General features: G+C 48.6%; 1 protein-coding gene across 1 annotated transcript in view; it reads right to left on the bottom strand.

The window, feature by feature from the left end:
* fat3b (FAT atypical cadherin 3b) overlaps nucleotides 1-21,146 on the bottom strand; it is a 55,403-nt gene that overhangs the window by 14,900 nt on the left and 19,357 nt on the right. Inside the window, exons 8-36 of the mRNA XM_019859612.1 lie at nucleotides 18,198-18,512; nucleotides 17,444-17,654; nucleotides 16,470-16,541; nucleotides 15,338-15,474; nucleotides 14,564-14,839; nucleotides 14,275-14,485; nucleotides 13,422-13,636; nucleotides 13,196-13,354; nucleotides 12,828-12,949; nucleotides 12,577-12,759; nucleotides 12,239-12,353; nucleotides 11,902-12,168; nucleotides 11,462-11,812; nucleotides 10,950-11,123; nucleotides 10,262-10,792; nucleotides 8,528-8,892; nucleotides 8,258-8,411; nucleotides 7,888-7,995; nucleotides 7,633-7,816; nucleotides 6,758-6,978; nucleotides 6,152-6,604; nucleotides 5,833-5,967; nucleotides 5,316-5,661; nucleotides 3,474-3,670; nucleotides 2,418-2,571; nucleotides 1,868-2,280; nucleotides 734-947; nucleotides 342-556; nucleotides 129-266 (exon numbers count right to left, since the gene is read on the bottom strand). Of these exons, the coding sequence (XP_019715171.1) occupies nucleotides 129-266; nucleotides 342-556; nucleotides 734-947; nucleotides 1,868-2,280; nucleotides 2,418-2,571; nucleotides 3,474-3,670; nucleotides 5,316-5,661; nucleotides 5,833-5,967; nucleotides 6,152-6,604; nucleotides 6,758-6,978; nucleotides 7,633-7,816; nucleotides 7,888-7,995; nucleotides 8,258-8,411; nucleotides 8,528-8,892; nucleotides 10,262-10,792; nucleotides 10,950-11,123; nucleotides 11,462-11,812; nucleotides 11,902-12,168; nucleotides 12,239-12,353; nucleotides 12,577-12,759; nucleotides 12,828-12,949; nucleotides 13,196-13,354; nucleotides 13,422-13,636; nucleotides 14,275-14,485; nucleotides 14,564-14,839; nucleotides 15,338-15,474; nucleotides 16,470-16,541; nucleotides 17,444-17,654; nucleotides 18,198-18,512 (6,636 nt within the window). The remainder of the gene's footprint in view (nucleotides 1-128; nucleotides 267-341; nucleotides 557-733; nucleotides 948-1,867; nucleotides 2,281-2,417; nucleotides 2,572-3,473; nucleotides 3,671-5,315; nucleotides 5,662-5,832; nucleotides 5,968-6,151; nucleotides 6,605-6,757; nucleotides 6,979-7,632; nucleotides 7,817-7,887; nucleotides 7,996-8,257; nucleotides 8,412-8,527; nucleotides 8,893-10,261; nucleotides 10,793-10,949; nucleotides 11,124-11,461; nucleotides 11,813-11,901; nucleotides 12,169-12,238; nucleotides 12,354-12,576; nucleotides 12,760-12,827; nucleotides 12,950-13,195; nucleotides 13,355-13,421; nucleotides 13,637-14,274; nucleotides 14,486-14,563; nucleotides 14,840-15,337; nucleotides 15,475-16,469; nucleotides 16,542-17,443; nucleotides 17,655-18,197; nucleotides 18,513-21,146) is intronic.

Raw genomic sequence — 21,146 nt, 5'->3', positions numbered from 1 at the left:
CGATCATCAAGTGTCTCCCAAAGATTATCCAGCGATGCATTTGATGCATTAAGAGACTTTTTTTTTTGTTTCCTCCGCCCCTATGAGCAGACGCGTGAGCATTTCTGTCCCGTCACGGTCCGCCTTACCAGCTCGCGGTCCAGACGCTTATTGACTTTCAGCAACCCTGTGACCGGGTCGATCCAGAAGTGGTTACTCCGGTCGCCTTTCAGGATGGAGTAGGTGATGCGTCCATTGACCTGACTGTCCAGGTCCTCTGCCAGCAACTTAAGACAAACACACGTCTGTTCAGTCACGGCGATTCCGGCGAACGCTGCCAACTATCGAACCAATCAGACTACCCTGGTTATGGATTGGCCGACCGGCGCGTCCTCGCTGACAAGGACGTTATAGACGTCCTGGCTGAAGGCCGGGGCGTTGTCATTGACGTCCATCAGCTGGACGGTGACCATGGTGGCAGCGCTGAGGGGCGGGCTGCCGCCATCCCAGGCCTCCACCGTCAGGTAGTAGTCCTTGCACACCTCAAAGTCCAGATCGTCGGCCACCGAGATGGAGCCTGGGAGCCAGAGGTAGGTGTAAGTTTGTGTTTGTTTCAAAGAATCCGGAGGAAAATCATCCAGGTATGGGCACAGCATGCAAAGGCCCCGTAGCCAGGTGGGAAGAGTGATCCAAGGATCCCTCTCCCCTCTGGAACTGCATCTAGATCTGAAGGTATCCGGACCGGACAGCTCACCAAGGTTCCTATCAATCGAAAACTTGTCCATCTCGTTGCCTGAGCGGATCCGGTAGGAGATCTCGGCATTGGGCCCGATGTCGGCACTGGTGGCCAGCACCCGCAGCACTTCGGTGCCCACCGCGACATCCTCGGGCACGGTGACGGTGTATTCGCGCTTCTGGAACACTGGTGCGTTGTCATTCACGTCCAGGACCAGCACGGTCAGCTCCACCTAGTGGTCGCAAGCCAGAATGAGTTCCAGGGTGTTTCAGAGTACTCAGTGAAGCTAACGCAGCAAACGCTTGTTTTGGTCAACATCAATTTGGCGTCTTTAGCGTAGCAATGAAATGTTTTTGTAAAGATTCAAGTTGTCTTTTCAAAGATGACAAGAGATTAAAGAAGTTAAAAAAAATAAAGTTATGAATGAACCAAAGCTAAATCATGATGGGGTAGATGTTAAAAATGTGTATTCTTTGCACATATTTCAATATTTTCCAAGTATTTGCACCAGCGGCTGCCAGAGAGCCACTGGCCCCTCAGCTGTCACCTCTTGTCATTTTTTTCCATCTCAGTGCTCATGTGATAAGCGCCGATCTTAATTAAAATCTACATGGCTTGTTATCGCGCCTCCTCGCAGCCCATCTCAAGATGGCCTTCTTTCAATGGGAGGCGCGTACGGGGGGAAAGGAGAACATCTATTTCCTCCGTTAATCGAAATATATATCAAGGGTCATGCCTGAGCCTTCAAGGAGCCTTTTTTTTTCCTCATTTTTTTTTACAACTTAAACCTGCTCCCAGGTGTCAAAACTCCCTGAAGGTACTTATTTAAAAACGGGCTAATTTTACTTGTCTTGCTTGAATTAGCCTAGTTTGCAGGTGGCAGCCCCCGTTTAACGCAAGTGAGCCGGTCCTCATCCTGTCTCCATGTCATCCTGGGCCAATGCTAAATCTGGCATTTGTTAGCATGACACTCAAGGCCAGTGCCCAAGTGCTGTGATGCTACGATTGTAGTAGACAGTAGTTGCTAATCTGCATCAAACAAACCTCAGTGCACCCGTTGACCTTATTAGTAATGTGAGTAAATTTTAGATCATACGTCTCCTTTCATGCAATTTATTTGCAGCAAGGTTTATTATTTTCTTTTCCACCAACCTGTGTGAAGAGCGCCCCCTGCAGCCCGGCTTGGTCTGTGGCCCGAACACGGAGCCGGTATGAGTCTTGGCTCTCTCGGTCCAGGGGTCTCTCCAGGACCACCACCCCGGACACGGGGTCGATGGAGAAGAAGCCGTTGGCCGAGTCCACCAGGGAGTAGACAATCGTCCGGTTGAGGCCTTGGTCCGGGTCAGTGGCCTGCAGTCGCGTGAGTAGCGTGTTGGGCGCGGCGTTCTCGTACACGCTGGTCACATAACGCGAGGAGGCGAAGGACGGCGCGTTGTCATTGACGTCCAGGAGCACCAGAGACACATCGCAGCGGCAGAAGAGACCGCCGCCGTCCGTGGCTTGGGCGATCAGCTTGTAAGCGGGACGGCTCTCACGGTCCAAGGGTGCCACTGTGCGAAGCTCGCCTTGAAAGACAAAAAGATAATTCTGTTTACCAAAACATTTTTTTTGAAATGTTGTCATCGACAACAAAGACAAGATGGAATGTTCAACCAATCTCTTTTTTTTGGGAATCTATCTTGGATGGTGCCACGTGAGATACCAGTGTTGGCATCCATGTAGAAGTCTTCCACGCCAATGCCAAAGAGCGAGTACTGGATCTCGGCGCTGGAGCCCGAGTCGATGTCGGACGCGCCTACCGTCAGCACGCCCTTGTTGGCCGCCACGTCCTCGGGAAACGAGGCGCTGTACACCGCCTGAGCAAATGCACGCACACACAAAGCACTATTATGCCAGCTGACAAAAGCTCACCCAAATGGTTTCCATTGACCACATCCCAAACTGGCCTCTGCGATGTCTCACACGCACACATACAATCTGCGGGCCTTTAGTGCATTGTCAACAGGTTTTGGCGTATTAGTTCACAAACTTTTTAAAGCCAATTTGAGGGCTTAAGATTCTAAGTGAGGAGTAGAAGAATCGAATGTGAGAACGGCAAAAAACATCCCCTGTCTGTACTGAAGCACATTGTTTACACAAATGAATGTCTTTTGCAGCACCAAGTTCCCCAGAGGAAGATTTGCATTGTGGGGGGTGGAGAGGGGATTGCATGGAGGTGAGGACTGATTAAATAAATGAACGGGAAACTAGAACGGCGCTCAGTGGAGCGTAACCCTCCGCCAAGGTCTTTCTATCCAAGTTTGGATAAGCACAAACTCAATCATACAATGTGAGGAAAAGCCTTTTTTTTTTTTGTCCTTTCTATTCAGTCATTGGCACCGATCCAAAATATTTTATGATGAATATGTGTACTTTTTGCGATGAGGGAATTGTTCTTTTCGCTCTCTCTATATGTATTTGACATTGCCTTATCTAAAAACAAATAAGACATGTCTATTACAAAAAGGGTCGTATTTACGACCAAAAAATATATGCATATAATTTCCTCATTTCATCGCATTCATATTTTCACTCTGGAGATAAAATTAGGAGTTGCTTTTTTAGTATTGAAAAAAAAATCTATACTATACAAAATTACATGAATTATGGAATTACTGTTTTGTTTTTTTTGTTTTTTACATGCTGGCCAGGTTATATTCAAATATCCCATATTTAAACCGTGACGGAGGTCGTGCCCTTTAGGCGTAACCTGAGTTACCTGGTTGCAGACGGGGCTGTTGTCGTTGGCGTCCATGACGGTGACCTCCACGGCCGCGCGGGCCACGTAGAGGCCGTCGCTGGCCGTCACGTTAAGCAGGTAGCGGTCCTGACGCTCGCGGTCCAGCGGCCCGCTCACGTACACCTTCCACTCGCCTTGCACCAGCGCCAGACCGAATACGCCGCCCACGTTCCCGCCTGATGAACAAGACAACTTAAAACGATCTTACAAAACTAACCCATACATTCATAAATCATCTTGTATCAACCAACATACAATTTAGAATCTTCCACCAACCTAACTTAAACTTTGCCCGAAACAGAAACGATAATAACTTTTAAGAATGTTCAGCAAAGCTTTTCATCACTCTTCTTCAAAAAGAAGCTAAAGGCACTGTAAGGTGTTTGAAAAACCCATCTTTTTAAAAGTCGCTCAGAAACCCCAAAGGCACTGAAGAACCATCAGCAAAGATAACGAAACATCTTCACAGAGTTAACGTGCGGCTTTCGTAAGCATTAAAGACTATTTGGAGTCGTTCTGACCTCAACTTTTTTTGTTGTAAACACCAAGGAAGACATCAGAGGAGAGCTGTCGGTGGTCGGAAAGCTTCAATCACGTCGCCGTGGAGACTAGGCGTACGCGGCATTTGGCGTGTGACCTTTGATTACAGCGCCTCCATTAGGCCGGCGGAGCGCGCTAAATGGCAGGAAAACAAGGTGGCGTGTTGACGACGCCCTTCATCCGGAATACGAAACACGTCTTGCCAAGAATAAGAAGTCTCACAAGGCTGCCGCGTCGGCTACGTCTTAATCCCAGGAAGGGTTTTAAACTCACTTCTCCTAATCCGAAAGAGTCCGTCTCGCTGCGGAATAACAATCGGGTCCACGAGAAATGGACGCCAACTCTAATGAGCCAACAAGAAAACACTTGGCGGCTGCAAATGAGGAAAAATTAGAAAAACTAAGCAATTTGAAAGGCTTTTGCATGATGGATTTTCACCGGAGATCAAACACAAATTGAACGTATTGGAGAAACATGAAGGCACTAAAGGACTAGAGCAAAGCATCCTAATATAGGACACGCTGAAAACATCTTGACATTTTATTTCACCAAAGGTTATGTCAAATCTCATTTTTGGATCTGGACGGCAAAAGAGCTTTTAGCTAATATTTTTTCTGTTTGCATTTTGAAAAATATATTAATCCCAACTGATCCATTATTTTTTTTACATTTTCAATATGATCTACGTATATTCTTTAGTAGCACTGTGTGGTCACGTTATGTGCAATTGAGCCTGCCACTCTGTACCTGTACGATATGAACAACGCTTGGCGGTTTACTCATCCGTGCGATGGCTTCTTCAGATAAAAAAATTTTAATTTTACACTCTGGATCCATCCCCTTACAAAAAAAAGTTGTAATCCTCCAGTGATTTTGAAGCTTTCATCTGGCAGTGTGTCACAGACTGGGAGAGCATGTCGTCAACAGCAAGTAGGAAACAATATTGGGATCTCCGCCAAAAGAAAGCATGAGACAGTGTGTGTAGGTCGATTCTTTCACACAGCGTTATTTTCTGCCGGAATTGTGGTTTTCGATCAGCTGGCAAGTCATCAAAATACCAAAATGCCACAAAAGCGAGTTGACGAACGCTGTACACAACTGTGTGTGCGTGCAGCGCGCGTGACCTCTCCCCGCCCCCCAAGATGGCCACCGTAGGGGAAAAAAAAAAAGACTTCTCAGAATGCATTACTCTGAACGGCGTGCAAGCAACCTATTTAACTTAGCGTAGCATAATGTTGCGTTCTTTACTGTAGTGCGAAAAGTTTTTGAAGCCTGCCTCACCGGTGATGTAGAAGCTGACCATGCGGTTCTGGTCGGTCCCATCGTCATCGCTGGTCTTGAGCACGGCCACCACCTCTCCGGGCGGGTCGCTCTCCTTCACGGCACCGCGAAACAGCTCCCGTTGAAAGCGCGGCGGGTTGTCGTTGACGTCCGACACGGCCACCGTGACGGCGGCACCGGACCGCAGCGAGCGCGATTCGCCCAGGTCGGACCCCACGACGCGGAAGCTGTAGCTGGAGCACGCCTCGTGGTCCATGGTGGCGGCGGTGGTGATCCAGCCCGTCTTGCTGTCGATGGAGAAAACGGAAGTGGCGGCCGACGGCCCCTCTGCCAGACTGTACATCACCTGCGCGGGGAAAGCCGAGGTGCATACAGTGGAACCTCGAGTTAGTAGGTCTGCTTGCTACCAAACTTTTGTTTTCATTTTCACCATACTTTCTATTTTCATGTCATTTCCTTGGCCATTTAAATATCCGTGGCATTTCGGAAAATAGGCAACCACACGTCAGTGACTCACCTGACCGTTGGAGCCCCAGTCGGGGTCCAGCGCTCGCACTTGGACTACCCTGGTGCCCACGGGCATGCCCTCCATCACTGTGGCCACATACGTGTCTGTCTCAAACACGGGCTCGTTGTCGTTCACGTCCATGACCTGCCGCGGTGCGCAGAAGAGCTTTCATTGGAATGCAGTCAATACAAGGAGGGATTGGTGACTTAACATATGAGTGATCAATCTCGAACATGAAAAAACAATCCTTTTCTTGCGATAACCCATTGAAAATCTATAGGGCTCTTGCCATAGCGCATTAAAGACCAACAGCGTTCTCGCCAGCGACCTTGACTTCCACGTCTACGCTGGTGATGGCCTCGATGAGGTCCCTGCGGGTGGCGGCGGCCACCTTGAAGCGGTAGACGGGGAAGCGCTCGTAGTCCAGCGCCTTGACCAGGCGGACCAGCCCCGTGTCGGCCTCCACCAGGAAAGTGCCGCCCCGGTTGCTGTCGACCGTCTCCCCGGCCACGGCGGAGAAGACGGCGCTCTGGCCCGGGCCCATGTAGACGGAGCCCAACGCAGTGCCGACTGGCGTGTCCTCGGGGACGGTGAAGGAGTACTGGGGCTGGCTGAAGGACGGGATGAAGGCGGCGGGGGGCACCACATGGATGAAGGCCGACACCAGCGAGTGTTTGGCCGGCGAGCCGCAGTCGGTGGCCTTGACGAAGAAGGACAGCACGGTGCCCTGGAGGTGGGACACCGAGCTCTTTGTCATCATCCAGCCGCTGTCCGACTCCACCTGCGCAACGGGGAACACGGTCAGCGGCGCCTTGGTAACAGTGAAAAAAATGACTTTCATTTCATTTCATTCATTCATCCATTTCATTTTCAAGACCGCGATCTCCTTCTCAGTCTGAATAATTGTGTGCATTCGTTAAAAACTGGAGCTGACCTCCAAGACGTCGACTAGGGACAAGCGCGCCTCGCTGTAGAGCGAGTAGACAATCCTGCCGTTAGCGCCGGCGTCGGGGTCACTGGCTTGGATCTGCGTGACCAGGGAGCCTTTGCCCACGTCGGCCTTGATGCTCATGCGGTACTCCACCGCCCGGAAGCGCGGCGCGTTGTCGTTCTCGTCCGCCAGCACCACTCGCACGGTGCAGAATGACGCCCGGCCTGGAAATCAACATATGGATCGATCCCATGTGAACTCATGCTGCAGTGGTAATGTGCTGAGAGTTGATTATCGGCAGACAAAGTGAACACATAATCAAGAAGCGCACTTTAACGCTGTTAAATAATCTCATTTTAGCAGAGGTGCCAAGATCCGATCATTTTCCAGTGGCTAAGGGTGCTACAATGATATATAAATAAAATTAATAATTGCCAAGAGTGTTTATTTACTCCGCTGCATATGGAGGGGGAGTCTTGGTGCACGACGATGTCATTTGACGATATCACATAATGTCATGAGGTCAATCTATGATGTCATGAGGTCACTACGACATCATTCTATAACACACTGTGATGTCACGCTGCAACATTCCTCGATGTTGCCACACCGTCAATGATGTCACGCTGTGATATTGTATGATGTCATGCTATGGTGTCATTTTATGATATCATTTCATGATATCTGTGTCACATGAAATCATTCAATGTGTCACCATGATTTCCACACTATAATAATAATAAGATATCATGCTGTGATGTCACAAATTGATGTCGCTGACACATACTGGAATGAACTGGACCTCCACTCAAAGTGGATCATCACCAGACAAGGTTTGGACGTGACGATGTTGATGAGCACGAAGACGCTGATGGTACCTCCTCCATCCAGTGCCATGACAGTGAGCAGGATGTCTTTGTTGAGAGGGTCCTCTCGGTCCAGCCTCTGCGCGGTCGTAATGAGACCGTCGGCGTCCACGGTGAAGCCAGCCTTCCCTAAGTCGTTGATGAAGGAATAGGTGATCTGGCCGAACAGACCCGAGTCCTCGTCGGTGGCGCGCACCTGCAACGCCGCCAACACACGTAGATCGAGCAGGCCACATGAAATAAGATGACGTCATCACGTGATTGTACCTGGATGACCTTTGAACCAGGCAGCGCATTCTCTGGGACCTCTGCCAGATAGAACCTCTGACTAAACACTGGACTGTACAGGTTGGCTCCTAACACATACACCACCACCTAGAAACCATCGCCACAATCACCAGCACAGTTGTTCCTCTGATTGCTATTCAAGAAGCGTTCACGCTTAACATAGGCAATTACAAAACAGCCGACGCGGCAAAAACGACGAGACCGAGCGTTCCACATGGCAGCTGCTCCCGTCAGTAAATCCGACGAGACGTGAACACGAATTAACCTCGGCGGACTCGGGTCGAGACGCTCGCCAAACGCCGGGCGTCCGTCCGCTAATTGAGCGAGCGGGTCGGGGTGGCGGCGTCACCTGAGCCGTGTTGGTGAAGACGCCGTCAGACACGGACACGTTGAGATGATACGACAGCTTCATGCCCTGTCGCCTCTTGTTAGACAGACGCAGAATGCCGCTTTCCGCCTCCATGGAGAACGTCATGCGCTCGTTACCAGACAGGATGCTGTACCTGGGGAAAGGATGAGGAGTTAACAACTCCCACTTGATACTTGCTCCACAAAAGATCATTTATATCACAAAAACAAGCGTGTTGACTTTTTAGACCCACTTGATCCACAAACTGACCTGAGCCTCTGGGCGTCGCCCATGTCGGCATCCGAGGCCTGAACGCAGGTGACAAAGTGTCCTCGCGGTGCCAGCTGGCTGACGAAGGCCTCGTACAGCATCTGGCTGAAGTCGGGCGGGTTGTCGTTGGTGTCGGCGACGCCCACTGTGACGCTGACGTCGCTGCTGAGCGCCGGCCTGCCGCCGTCCGTCGCACGCACCACGAAGTTGAAGCGCCGGGCGCGCTCGTAGTCCAGCAGCCGCGCTGTCAGGAGCAGGCCGCTGTCGCGCTCTACGTGGAAGTAGTCGCTGCTGTTGTGGATGTCCGGAACGATCTCGTAGCTCACCCTGGAGTTCTTATCCGAGTCTTGATCCTGAGCAAACACCTGCAATGAACCATTGATGACAGTTTTAATTAGCAAAATGACATTTGGTAGTCTGTCATGAGTAGACTCCCAGTCCCAAAGCCTATTTGACTTGAGTAACAAGATTTGGCAGACATGAGCATATCCACAAAAAAGTGTCAATAACCCATTGGTGAAAATACAGTAAATTGTCCATTTCAGTTGAAATGGCAGTTTTGGGCCTATTTTCCTTGTTTTTCCAGTGGTTCTTAAAAAAAACAAACCCAAAAAACCCCAACTTGGTCTGAGAGTTTTTGTCATATTTTAAATCCCCAATACTACGCAGTTGGTTGAAAAAAAATTGTGAAAATGTTTCATTTTGGTCATTGCATGTTCATGGAGCAGGGTGTTCATGTTTGATAACTGAACCAATGTTTTTAAAAACTTACCCTCTCAAGGCACTTTCTTTGAACAACATGAAATTTGACTTGCATGTCTATTCTGAGCAGACTCACAAAAAAAGGTCTGAAGAAAGTATGTCGAAAAAGTCACAGGAGATCTGCAAGTTTAGTTTGAAACAACCGTTTCAAGGGGTCCTCCAAAGACAAATTCCTTCCAGAGATTTCGTCAAATTGCTCTCAAACGTGAACCACATACAGTAGACGAATGAGTGATGCTAAAAAACTGAACTTGAATATAACGTCAACTCCACAATGTCAGACCTGACTAAACATCTTCGGTGTGATGACGGTCCTGCCGTGACGAGATTCAATGGCACCAACTACTGGACCGGCATAAATATATGGCTGTAATAACTCTGCCCCTGATATCTCCAAAAATCAATACAGTTCTTGCTTTGGCACTGGAGTATGATCCCGGATAGATCAGCAAAGATGAATCAGATTTTTAATGCAAGACCAAACGCCCAATAAATGCTCTCTGGTAACAACAACAGTAATAATGAGCTTTATTGCTGATGATTTATGACGGGATCCAATATAATTACACCGTCTCTGTGAGTCCAGACAGTTTAATTACACGTCGCCTTGTGCAAATGTTTCCACAGCGCCGCTCAATTATTCGGAAAAGGTCAGATACTTTCTCAGGGAACTTTCGGGGGAAATTTGCACAGATCCGCTTCGGAATAACGTGACGACTGATAAGCCGAGGTAATCGTCAATATTTTTGGGGAGATTAAAATTTTATTTTATTTTTTTCATAAAAAGTTGTATTTTTCAAGCTGATTTTAAGATAAAGTTGTATGCTTTATAAATAGTCATATTTCTAGAATAGTCTTCATTTACAAGAAAGGCCTTTAGGTATAGTTTTTTTTATATTACAGTATATTTTTCAAGATAAAAATCACATCACATCACAACATTAAATCATATGGAAAATAGACATTGTGCACCTGCAGGACACTAGTTCCGATCATGGCGTTCTCAGGAATCACGGCCGAGTACGCCGGCTTCCGGAAGGCGGGTGCGTTGTCGTTGACATCGAGCACCACCACGTCCACGTCCACCTCGGACCTGGCGCCCGTCAGCGCGTCGGTGGCCCTGGCCGTGAGGCGGTAGTATGGCGCCGTCTCGTAGTCCAGCGGGTAGAGCACGCTGATCGTGCCCGTGTCGAAGCCGATGTCGAACTGCAGTGATGGGTCGCCGCCAGCCAGGGTGAAGATGATGGGCTGCCCCATGGGGCTGCTGGCCTTGACGCTCAGCAGCGAGGTGGACGCGGCTACGTCCTCGGGCACGGTGATGCCGTAGAAGGGCTTGTCGAACAGCGGCATGGCTTTGTTCAGCACGTTGACAGGAAGCTCCACTTCAGCGGACAGACAGGGGGTGCCGCCGTCCGACGCCACGACCACCACCTTCAACTCGCCGTTGGACAGGTCGGCTTCGAAGGCTCGCTTGAGTGTCAGCTCACCCGTCAATGGGTTCACCTGCACGGTAAGAGTAAAGGTTACTTACAGTGACCCGACGCGAGCAAAAATCCTAAAATCCTCTTTTCAAGGTCATTTCTATTTATACCGGAGCTTGGTTGAGTGACTGTACTGTACTGCATCTTAAAGAGACTGCCACTGAAGATCAGACTCCTACCTGAAAGTTCCTGTGCGGGTCCTTGAGGCGGTAGGTCACCTGAGAGTTCACGCCCAAGTCACGGTCGGTGGCGGTTACCGTGAAAATGGATGATCCGGGTTCTGCTTCCACCCGCACCGTCGCGTAGTACGGGAGGTTGACGAACTCGGGGGCGTTGTCGTTGTCGTCCTCAACCTGGGAAGAGACAAAATGAGCAGAAAGCTTGATATTGGTTTAGTTGTTGAGACTTTTTTGTGGATCTGCGCATGACAGGCATGCTCACTAAACTTCACGTTGCTAAGTGATACTGATTTCAGGGGCTGGATTTTCAAAATGGTTGACTTGGTGTGTCTTTTCAGGCATGGCTTCTTGAGACTTTTTTGCGTGTCTATTCATGATAGATCTGCATACCAAATTTCATGTTCCGAATAGAAACTGGCTTCAGGGGCTGATTTTTTTTTCTTCGCAAACTTGGTGAACCAGGAACGGTTTCTTGAAATTTTTTGTGGGAAAGGCTGAGATTTTAGCCTCACCTGTACTGTGACCTTGACTCTGGCCACTTTCAGTACTTCCTCCTCCCTACGGACCTCCACCACCAGTTCGTAGCTGTCCCGTTCCTCACGGTCAAACGGGATGCCGACGGTGAGCAAAGCCCCGCAGGTGGGCCTCACAGTGAAGAGCCCCCCGGGGTTGAGCAGTGTGAATTTCAGTGGCTCGTTGAGGCGCTGGCCAGCGGCGTTGACCACAGCCAGGACGCTCACGTTGCTGGTGTTTTCTTGAACGGTGGCGGCGTAAAACGGGGCGGCAAAGGATAAACCGCTGTTGATGGCTTGGCGGACCAGTACAGTGACCAACGCCACGCTGGAGAAACGACCATCCCAAACCTGCAGCACGGAAGCAGGGACAAGCAGAGCGTGTTCACGGCCATTTTGTAGCCGTTAGCTTGTGGCAAATGAGCTGTCGATTGGCCGACCTTCACGTTGAATCGATAACGGTCCTTGCTGAGGTTCTGATTGATGACCGTCACCACGCCGTTGCTGCGCTCCACCGAGAAGTGTTCCAGGTTGCGGTCCACCAGAGAGTAGACCAGTTGGGGGGTCTTGTTGTCTGGGTGCGAAATGACGTCGGGATCGAAGGCTTCCACACGGAGGACCTCCACTCCAGGGTAGGTGGGCAGTAAGAGGATGCTCTCGTACATGTCTTGTGAGAATCTTGGCGGCGAGTCGTTGATGTTGATCACCTGAAATTCATAAACCAGTGAGAGTTAATTGGCTCAAAGACGACAAACAAGTAAACAAAGGGCCACCGACCTTAATGAGCACCTCGGCAGGACTGTCGGCACTTTTAGGCGGCTGTCCACTGTCTCGGACGTGAACCCTGAAGGCAAACTCGGGGAAGGTCTCATAATCCACACTGGCAATCGTCCTGAGAGACAAGATGACAATCAAGTGCAAGGATTGGACGGTTTTGTTCAACTCTGACCTTGTGCAGTTGACTTTGCTGTCTGATGACACGTTTTTTTTTTCTGTCAAGTATGTGTGGCTCATAATTGGGTGTTTTACACAAAATGTTAGACAGGCCCAACCGAATTTGTGTAGACAAATTAAACTGGCATTGGGGTCTGAATTTTCGAAAACCCGGCACCAACCTGATGGATCCGGTCCCAGGGTCCACGCTGAAGAACATGCGAGCAGTCTCGTCTATGATCTGGAACACCAGCAAGGCATTGTGATTGCGGTCGGCGTCCGTCGCCCGGATGACGAGTGGGTTGCCGTCATCTCCGAGGACTACGCTGTTCACCGGCGCCGCCTCGCTGATGGACCCCGCGTACCTGCCGCGGGAGTTCCGACAGCGGAGTCAGGACCTACGGTCTACACCGTGCCCAGAGGGTTTTGATACCTTAATTGCTGGAAGATGGGAGCGTTGTCGTTGACGTCGCCCACTTGAACGACAACTGCGGCGCTAGTCTCTGTGCCCGCCATGCTGGAGGCGCGGACCATCAAGAAGTAGGATGCCGTTTTCTGACCAAATCAAAGAAAAAGGACAAACACCACACATGATTTTTTTTTTAAAACTCAGGATTGGTAACAGATCCGATCATATCACCTAAAAAAAAACCATACACAATTTTCCACCCAAGCAATGTTTGAGATTCAAATTTGTGATCAATTAAACCTTGGAAGGCTCCATGGAAAATGATCATTTTTCCTCTGTATCACCTTGCAGTGTTGTATTTTGAGTTAGTTAACCGACATGAATGAACTGACCTCAAAGTCAAAGCGTTTGCGTGTGCTGATGACCCCCGTGTGGTGATTAATGAAGAAGCACTTTTCCTCATTGCCCCTGGTGATGTCATAAACGAGTGCGGAGCGGCTCAGGGCGCTCACTGTGATTACATGAGCTCCGGCCGTGCTGTTTTCCATGATCTGCAAAAAAAAAAAACCATCAATAAGTTATCATTTTCCGGGTCCCCCAGATCTCTCCCCGCTTTACCTCGGCCTGGTACTCCTTCTGAGAGAATTTGGGTGTGGATAAATCGGAGAGCGTCAAGGATACGCGAGCAGAAGCAGTGGCCGTTAGTGGTGGAAAACCGCCATCCGTGACTCGCACGGTGAGCGTGTAAGAGCCTACAGAAGTGATGTCCAGGTCCTTGGCGATGAAGATGATGCCCGTGTTGTTGTTAATGCTGAACACGCCGCCTGTGTTGCCTGAGGAATGACACAACCACACGGAAAACGTGCGTGAATTTAAATGAGACTAACTTGCTTTTGAAATTTTGACTGCTTCCTACCTTATACTAAACACACATGCAAATTGTGAAAGGTAAATTGTAAAAGCCTTTGCTTTGCCCCAGCTTTTTTTTTTTTTTTGCTGCACACAGTTCCTGAAATTTATACTGGAAAATGTACTGTGTTGGTATAAAATTGCAGCTAAATTAAATGAAGCAACGACTTATTCTTATTTAATTATTCTTTTTTTAATTCATTCCCAGAAACCTGTTTTTCTTAGGAACCCAAAATTTGGTTGACATGTCTATCATCAGAAGACCCACAGAAAAAGCAACGATGCTTGAAAACACACATGAAGTCGGCCATTTTGGTTCAAAATGGTTATTTCAGACTCATTGTGACCATTTTCCAGGAGTCCTTCCAAACTTCGCATTAATCAGTAGCCAAGTAGGAGCTCTTGGTTTCAAAAAGGTTGGAGACCCCTGTCCGAGAGATTTTGTTTCATGACTACTAACTTGGAAACCGGAGGTCTGCCATTTTATTTTAAGGCCCACAATGGGTAGATTTGAACTTCATATATCTGAACCCCCAAAAAGTAAACAAAAAGTAATCCCAACCTGCTTGTATGGTGTAAGTGAGTTGCCCGTTAATCCCATTGTCCTTATCCAGTGCCATGACTTGCAGGACCGCGGTACCAACGGGAGAAGATTCATAGGCGACAGCATCGTAAACTGTGCTAGTGAAGTAGGGAACGTTGTCGTTTGCATCCTCCACTGCCACCAGGATCCGAGCCAAGTCCCGGTTGAATGGGAACTCCTGGTCCTTGACCTGAAGAGCGAGAGCGCACCACAAGGTATGGCCATCGAGATCAAATCAGTGACGCGAAGAATGCTAGCAAGAGCTCACCATGACGGTGAGGATGTGCTGCGTGTGGGCCTCGTAATCCAGCCGGTCGGCCGTGTAGACTGCCCCTGTGCCCGGGTTGACCCGGAACAACCGCATGCTAGCCGGGTCCACGCTGCCGTAGATGGAGAAACTGAGACGGCTGCGCTCGTCCATGTCCGACGCCCGCAGGCGCAGCAGCTCCGTGTCCACCGCCGCTTCCTCGGAAACGCTGACGTCGTAGGCCGGCTGCGAGAACACTGGAGGGTTGTCATTGCTGTCCTGGACCCGGATGAACACCTGACACGGCACAGCCACATATTGAAATATAAATACATTATTTTCCGTTTCAAGACATTCTTCAAAAGTAAACTTGTCCTTGAGATTTTTTCCAATTGTGAGACAATTTCAAACTTCTGACGAGACAGATGGGCAATGCTGTGTTAAAAAATATTTTTGTATTTGTAATTGTGTGTGAGCTGTGCATGGCAGCAAAGTCTGATTATTTGCCAAAAAACTCAATTCCACAACATCAAACATGGTTAAAAAAAAAAAAATCTGTCCCTGGAGCCAGTTTGGCTAAGGAATATGACATTTTGTGGGGGTGTCGATCACGAGCAGACTCAAAAAAAAAAAAAAAAAAAAGTAATTTCTGTTGCGGTCGTATAAATCATATTCTTCGTTCCTTCATCAGATGTTGTTCACAGCTCAATAATATTTTGACAAATTAATGTGCAATATGTGTGTGTGTGTGTGTGTGTGTATATGTATGTGAGTGGGGTGGGGTGGGGGATGTACCTGTGTGGTGGCAACAGCGTTGCCATCCGTCACCTGCACCGTCATGTTGTAAATGGCCTGCACTTCGGTGTCCAGCGGTCTGGCCACTACCAGGGTGCCCACGCCCACTTGGAGGTCAAATTGCATATCGAAGCTACCTGCGTCCACATGCACGCACACACACACGCACACACACACATATATCTATATAAGCATGTTAGCATTCGCATCTCGATCTCACCCTGCAATTATTGTGGCCATCTGGGCCGGATGGCTGAACGCAGTAAAATGAAGTGAAACGCGACAACGAGCCGTTAGCGTTCTCTCCAGCATCTGCCTTATCGCTCGCCAAACACCAGCCACCTCGTGGCCCAGGCCAGTGTACAGTTTATAGGCTTAATGTTATTCAACGCCATCCTCGCTCTCATCCCTGAACATATCTGAGGGCTGCGGCTTCATGCGCCACCACATGAATACTGATTCCCTCTGCAGGGATTGGCTTACTTTTTTTGGGGGGTTCTTGTTGATGCTGTTTCCCCCCCGCCTCTAGGAGAAGATGGTCAATATTACGCTCAGGGTTTAGCTGTCTTGCAGCATTACCAAAAAGAGATATCATCTCAAGTCGAAAAGGCTTCAAAGGCTTTTGACTCCGAGCAGCACAAATGTGAGGCAACTGTCAGAAACGACGCTCGGATGACTCTTCACAGTGCAACGGTCTTGGGCTGTGAAGAGCAGCTCACAAGTAGTCGAAGTTGGTAAGACATCTGTGAAGCAGTTCTCAGAACCGCTGCTCATGCAACTAACAATTAGATGGTGGGCTCCATGCAACACGTGTGAAGCAGTTTCGATCCTATTTTTCAACAGCCTGTTCCTCATTTCGGTTCATTTTGTGTAAAGAAAAAACATTTTTTTTCCCGTTTTGATTCGGAATATAGTATACTGATATTGTGTCATAGGCTCTGCCGTTCGCAGCACTAATGCATTCACACGCTGTCAGAGTGCATGGATGTTTCTTCCAAAAGAGATCAATCCATACAGCCGTTGGCTAAGCACAGGCTGCTGTGCTGAACTTATCATTTTGTTTCGTCCCATTTTATTTATTTTTATTATTATTATTATTATTATAAAGTGGCTCATTTGCTTTTTACCTTACCTGTGTCGAGAGAGCAGTTCCTCCCACACGCGTTCTGCGGAATGTAGAACATTTCTCTGGCCACGCGTCCTCCTGCACGCGGAGACCAACACCAATTAAAAAGGAAATAAATGGACTGAAGCATTGAGACGCCTACGGGAAGTGAAATGTGAAGAAGATGGAGAGTTTCTACATGATGATTGAGGGATTTTTCAAATATTTGCAAAGTCAGATAGGACGCAAGTGCGGCAAATGTGGGCAAAGCACGGCCCGTGGGTCAAATGCATCCCATCCGGTTGTTGAATTAGACCCACCAATCATTTACATTAACCTGTAATATGCGTTGACTTAATTTTGATGTACCGCCACCTCAACCCTGAAGTTGTTAGCAAATAATTTCTTCCCAAAGCAGCTCCCACAAATTCAGCCGCCTCCAATTGTACAAAATGTCCAAATGCTTCTCTGTCCTTGTAGTGCACTAACAGCAACTTTATAAGCGCGACCATCATGTCATGACACACTAGATAAGATAAGATAAGAAAACCTTTATTAGTCTCGCAATGGAGAAATTCCCAATTCACAGCAGCAAAGTTATGAATGGAAGTAGTAGAATATAGCTGGGTCTGATAAGTTCTAATCACAAGATTGTGGCCACTGAAGTATGAAAGATGCAAGCAACGATTCTAATGGCGTTTCCTCTGCGCCAGACGAGTATTAATCACTTCATTTTTAATTAATGCGTCGGCATGGTGGTGTTGATTGTTCTGAACAACAACTGCAGCAGTCGAGAACAACCGGCACAGTGAAAGGTCATCAAAATCAATTACATGTTGTCACTAGCACAGATTGAACAAATAAATAAATAATATCGCACAGCAGTGTTTGTGTACGTCCAAATAGAAAGCATTATCGATGCTGGCGGGCTGCAACCCGATGTTGCTTTGATAAAAACGGTCAGAGTATTTTCCGTCATTCACTCTTCCGAGTGGCCTCACCCATGATGTTGAACCAAACTGGGGTGTTGGACTGGCTCACGGCGACCACTCCCACGGGCTGAGCCACAGAGGCCGTCTCGGGCACAGAGAAGTTGTAGCAGCGCTGGGTGAACAGCAGGGGCAGCGGCGAGGGCGCAGGCCTGCCGATCCACTCCACGTGAAGCTTGACCGTGGACCACAGCGGCGGGTCACCGCCATCCTCCGCTTTGATCTGACACAGGAAATGATGTCATGAGTGGGTGGATTCTACCACTGAGTCACTGCATTTAATAAGGCAAAAGGGCGAGAGATATGCCTACCTAATTTCATGTTCCTAAACGTAAACTGGCGGCAGGGCTGAATCGTCAAAACCATGTTTCAGTTTTATGAAAAAAGCTCTACGAGAAGATTGTGTTTGAAGAGCCTTTCGAAAATCCTCAAGAAAATAGTTTGGCTTCGGCGGAGGTCTGCGCTCCACCGAGGCGCAGCGTTGCATTGACCAATCGGAGAAGAAATAAAGCTTAACGTCTGCAGCAAAGTGGTCTCAAAAGAAGAAAATCGAGTCATTTATTACGATGACATCGGTTTGTAAATGAAGGCCCCAAATAAGCTTTGTGTTGCCGTGATTGAGTGCGAGAAAACTGAAATAAAAAAGCAATTCCATCTGTGCGTGAGCAAATTTATCTTTGCCAACTCATAAAAATGCATAGGGATGGTAAAATATGGATTTATGCCGGATGAAAAATGGTCAAAAAAAAAAGCAAGGCCGACCGACCGTGAGGACATGGTGGGTGCCGGCCGCCACCGCCTTCTTGGACACCACCATGGCGGTGCGCGGATCCACACTGAAGGTCTCGTCCTGGTTGCCGTCCACAATGCTGTAGCTGACGTTGGCGTTGACGCCCAGGTCGCGGTCGTGCGCGAAGACCCGGTAGACGGGCTCGCCGCGTCGATTGCGGTCGCGCTCAGGCAGCCGGATGCGGTAGGTGACCTCAGGGAAGACGGGCGGGTTGTCGTTCTCGTCCTCCACGTGGACCATGACCCACACGGTGGACTGGCGGGTTGTCACCGGCCCGTCGATGACCGTCACCTAGGAAACGGACACGGTTGCGTGAGTGCGAGCGGGTGGAATATTTTGGTGTGCTTTTCGCGGACGCACGTCGGCGGCGATGAGGAGTCGAGCTCATGGGAAATCTCTTTGTATTAGCGAGGCCTGCGGTGGAGGCAAAGGTCTCATCACAACATCGATTGGATCACATCACGAGTGTGAGCCGCCCGACTGCTGACTGGACTCTTAATTATACTCCGTGTTGGGCAAAGCCGCACACAGCAACACTCGCACTGCAGGTCTTAGATAGAGAGCCCGTTCCCGATTGTCTATTTCCATTCACTGTCGAGTGAGCGCGCAGAGTTTGAAGGAAGTCGGAGCTCTTACGATAAGTTTCATCTTTTGAATGACCCCTGGACATCGCCAAAATAAGACAAATACTGTATGTCCGTTTCAAACTCAAATGGCAGCCTTCCTGTATCTTTACGGGTATATTTTCTTTTTTGTGGGTCGACTGGTGATAGACACGGCTGCCAAATTTCTGATTCCGGAGGTAAACTGAAATTGGGGGCTGAATTTTCAAAAACAAGTAATCCAAGTGACACTCATCCAACTTCACTGCCATGCTTTTTCTTTCCAAATGCGAAAAAAATGTATATACTGTACGTTTTAAAAAAAGGGGTGTGGTGACATGTTTGAAGACAAGACTTCAAACCTTACCATCATGCTTTGCATTGCCTTGGTCCCCAGATTTCACAAATCTTTTGGACTTGGCTTTTTGATCATTTTTGTTTTGCGATCGTTTTGCGGCAACTAACTTCAGGGGAAGAATTTTTTTGGGAATGTTCGAGTTTGATGGTGAGTCATCGAATATTTCCGCCATTTTCTCCAGACTTATTGAGTCTGGATTTCGCAATCTTTTTTTTTTTTTTTTCAATCCCTAATCTTATGATGTATACGTACAGTATGTCAACCAGATTTCACGTCACTCCGAGAATCAAGCTCCAGGGGGTGGATTTTGAAAACGTTCCTTGCTGTACTAACGACGTAAAGTTGTCTTTGCAAAGGCAGATTTATTGTTCCAGCTCTTGTATTGGATCTCATTGAATTGCCTCCCAAATGAAGTGAGCGTATATGATTTCATTGTCTTCCCCAGTGTCCTCTCACCGTGCACCGAGGCTGACAGATAAACATCTCGGGAGGGGTCACTCGGGAGGGGGAGGGTTATTTCATTTCATTGCGGCAGTTAATAAATTGCGTGCAAAGTCTCAGCAGGGGCGAAGTTTTCCCAGTAAAGTGGAGACGGTGCGATTATCCGCTTCATCTGCATGCAGCGCGGCCAGCGCAAATGCTAATCACAACGTTATCTGGACGCCCAGTGTCTGCACTTATCTAACACTCACACACTTTCACGCACACGTACACACGCGCGCGCACACACACACATACACACACGCACACACAAACACAAAAAGTCCTCCCCAGGCCCAGCCAAGGAGATAACCAATGATGAACGATTACATTTAAGAAATCCCCACGCCCGGGCCCCAAACCGGAGGCATTCATCAGCGTCTGAGGGAGGGGGCCTTGAGGGGCCTGGTGTCTGGCTCATCCTCCAGCCGGTCTGCGGTGCTTGCGCCGTGGCAGGTGGCGACTAAAGATAAACAAACCGGCGGACCCCAGAGTCCCCCGCGCCGGTCGTACGTAGGTACCTCCAGGAAGTGTTCCGACTGCTGCTCTCGGTCCAGCTTCCTTGCCGTCGTGGTGATCAAGCCTGGAGGCATAAAGACAGAAGAGAGTCTTGATAATAGGCTGTCATTGAACGGCATAATCGCATTAACTGTCGATATATTTGACTCAAGTGCAGTAATATTACAGCAGAGTGAGTCCGCGCATTAGCATTGTAGGGGTGTGCCATACGTAAGTATGAGATTTACATCCTAATCCGTCTCAAAAATCTAATCAAGTCTGTCTGGGCACTACGTTGATCCCAGCTTCACTTTCAGACATATTTCGGAGTGTCTTTGTGTGAATGAATATGCATTAAAAATTCAATCATGAAATACACCCGAGTTAAATAACACTGCACTATAATGAATGCCAATTCATTGACTTGATGGCAGAGGAATTAAAGGACAAGGATGAGGACCGTTTGAAGTGTGTGCGTGCGCGCGCCGAGGTGTGCGTGTTATGAGGTGGAACGCGGACCGTTTCAATCACACACATACACACTCATACGGAAGCCTCACCTTGAGCGGATCATCTCACACGTGCGCGCGCGCTTGCACGGCAACACAAAAAAAACCACCTCCACTCACTTATACACAACCAGCATGCAAATAATGACATCATATGTACACACGCACTCGCTTGATCATTTTTGTACCATCATTCAGAAATGTCATATTTGCACATTGTATAACTAAGTAGTTGTGATTCATCCCACCAAGAAAGGTCTATTAAAAAAAAAAAAAAGTCACGCAGCCAGCGAGGACAAACAGTGGTAGCTTATTCCTATGCCTTGGACCTTATGTCAACACTCATCTCTTGTGTTTGCTCCCCCGCCAAGCACGAAAACGAGGAGGAGGATGAGTGAAGGGAGGGAGGGTGGTGTGAGGTGAGGGGGGGTTAAGTGGTTTCGGGGTGGTAGTGGTGTTCTGGGGTGGGGGGGGGGGG

The sequence above is a fragment of the Hippocampus comes genome, unplaced genomic scaffold (genome assembly GCF_001891065.2).
Source record: "Hippocampus comes isolate QL1 unplaced genomic scaffold, H_comes_QL1_v1.1 scaffold328, whole genome shotgun sequence".
NCBI lineage: Eukaryota > Metazoa > Chordata > Actinopteri > Syngnathiformes > Syngnathidae > Hippocampus > Hippocampus comes.
This window is presented reverse-complemented; position numbering and strand designations above follow the sequence as displayed.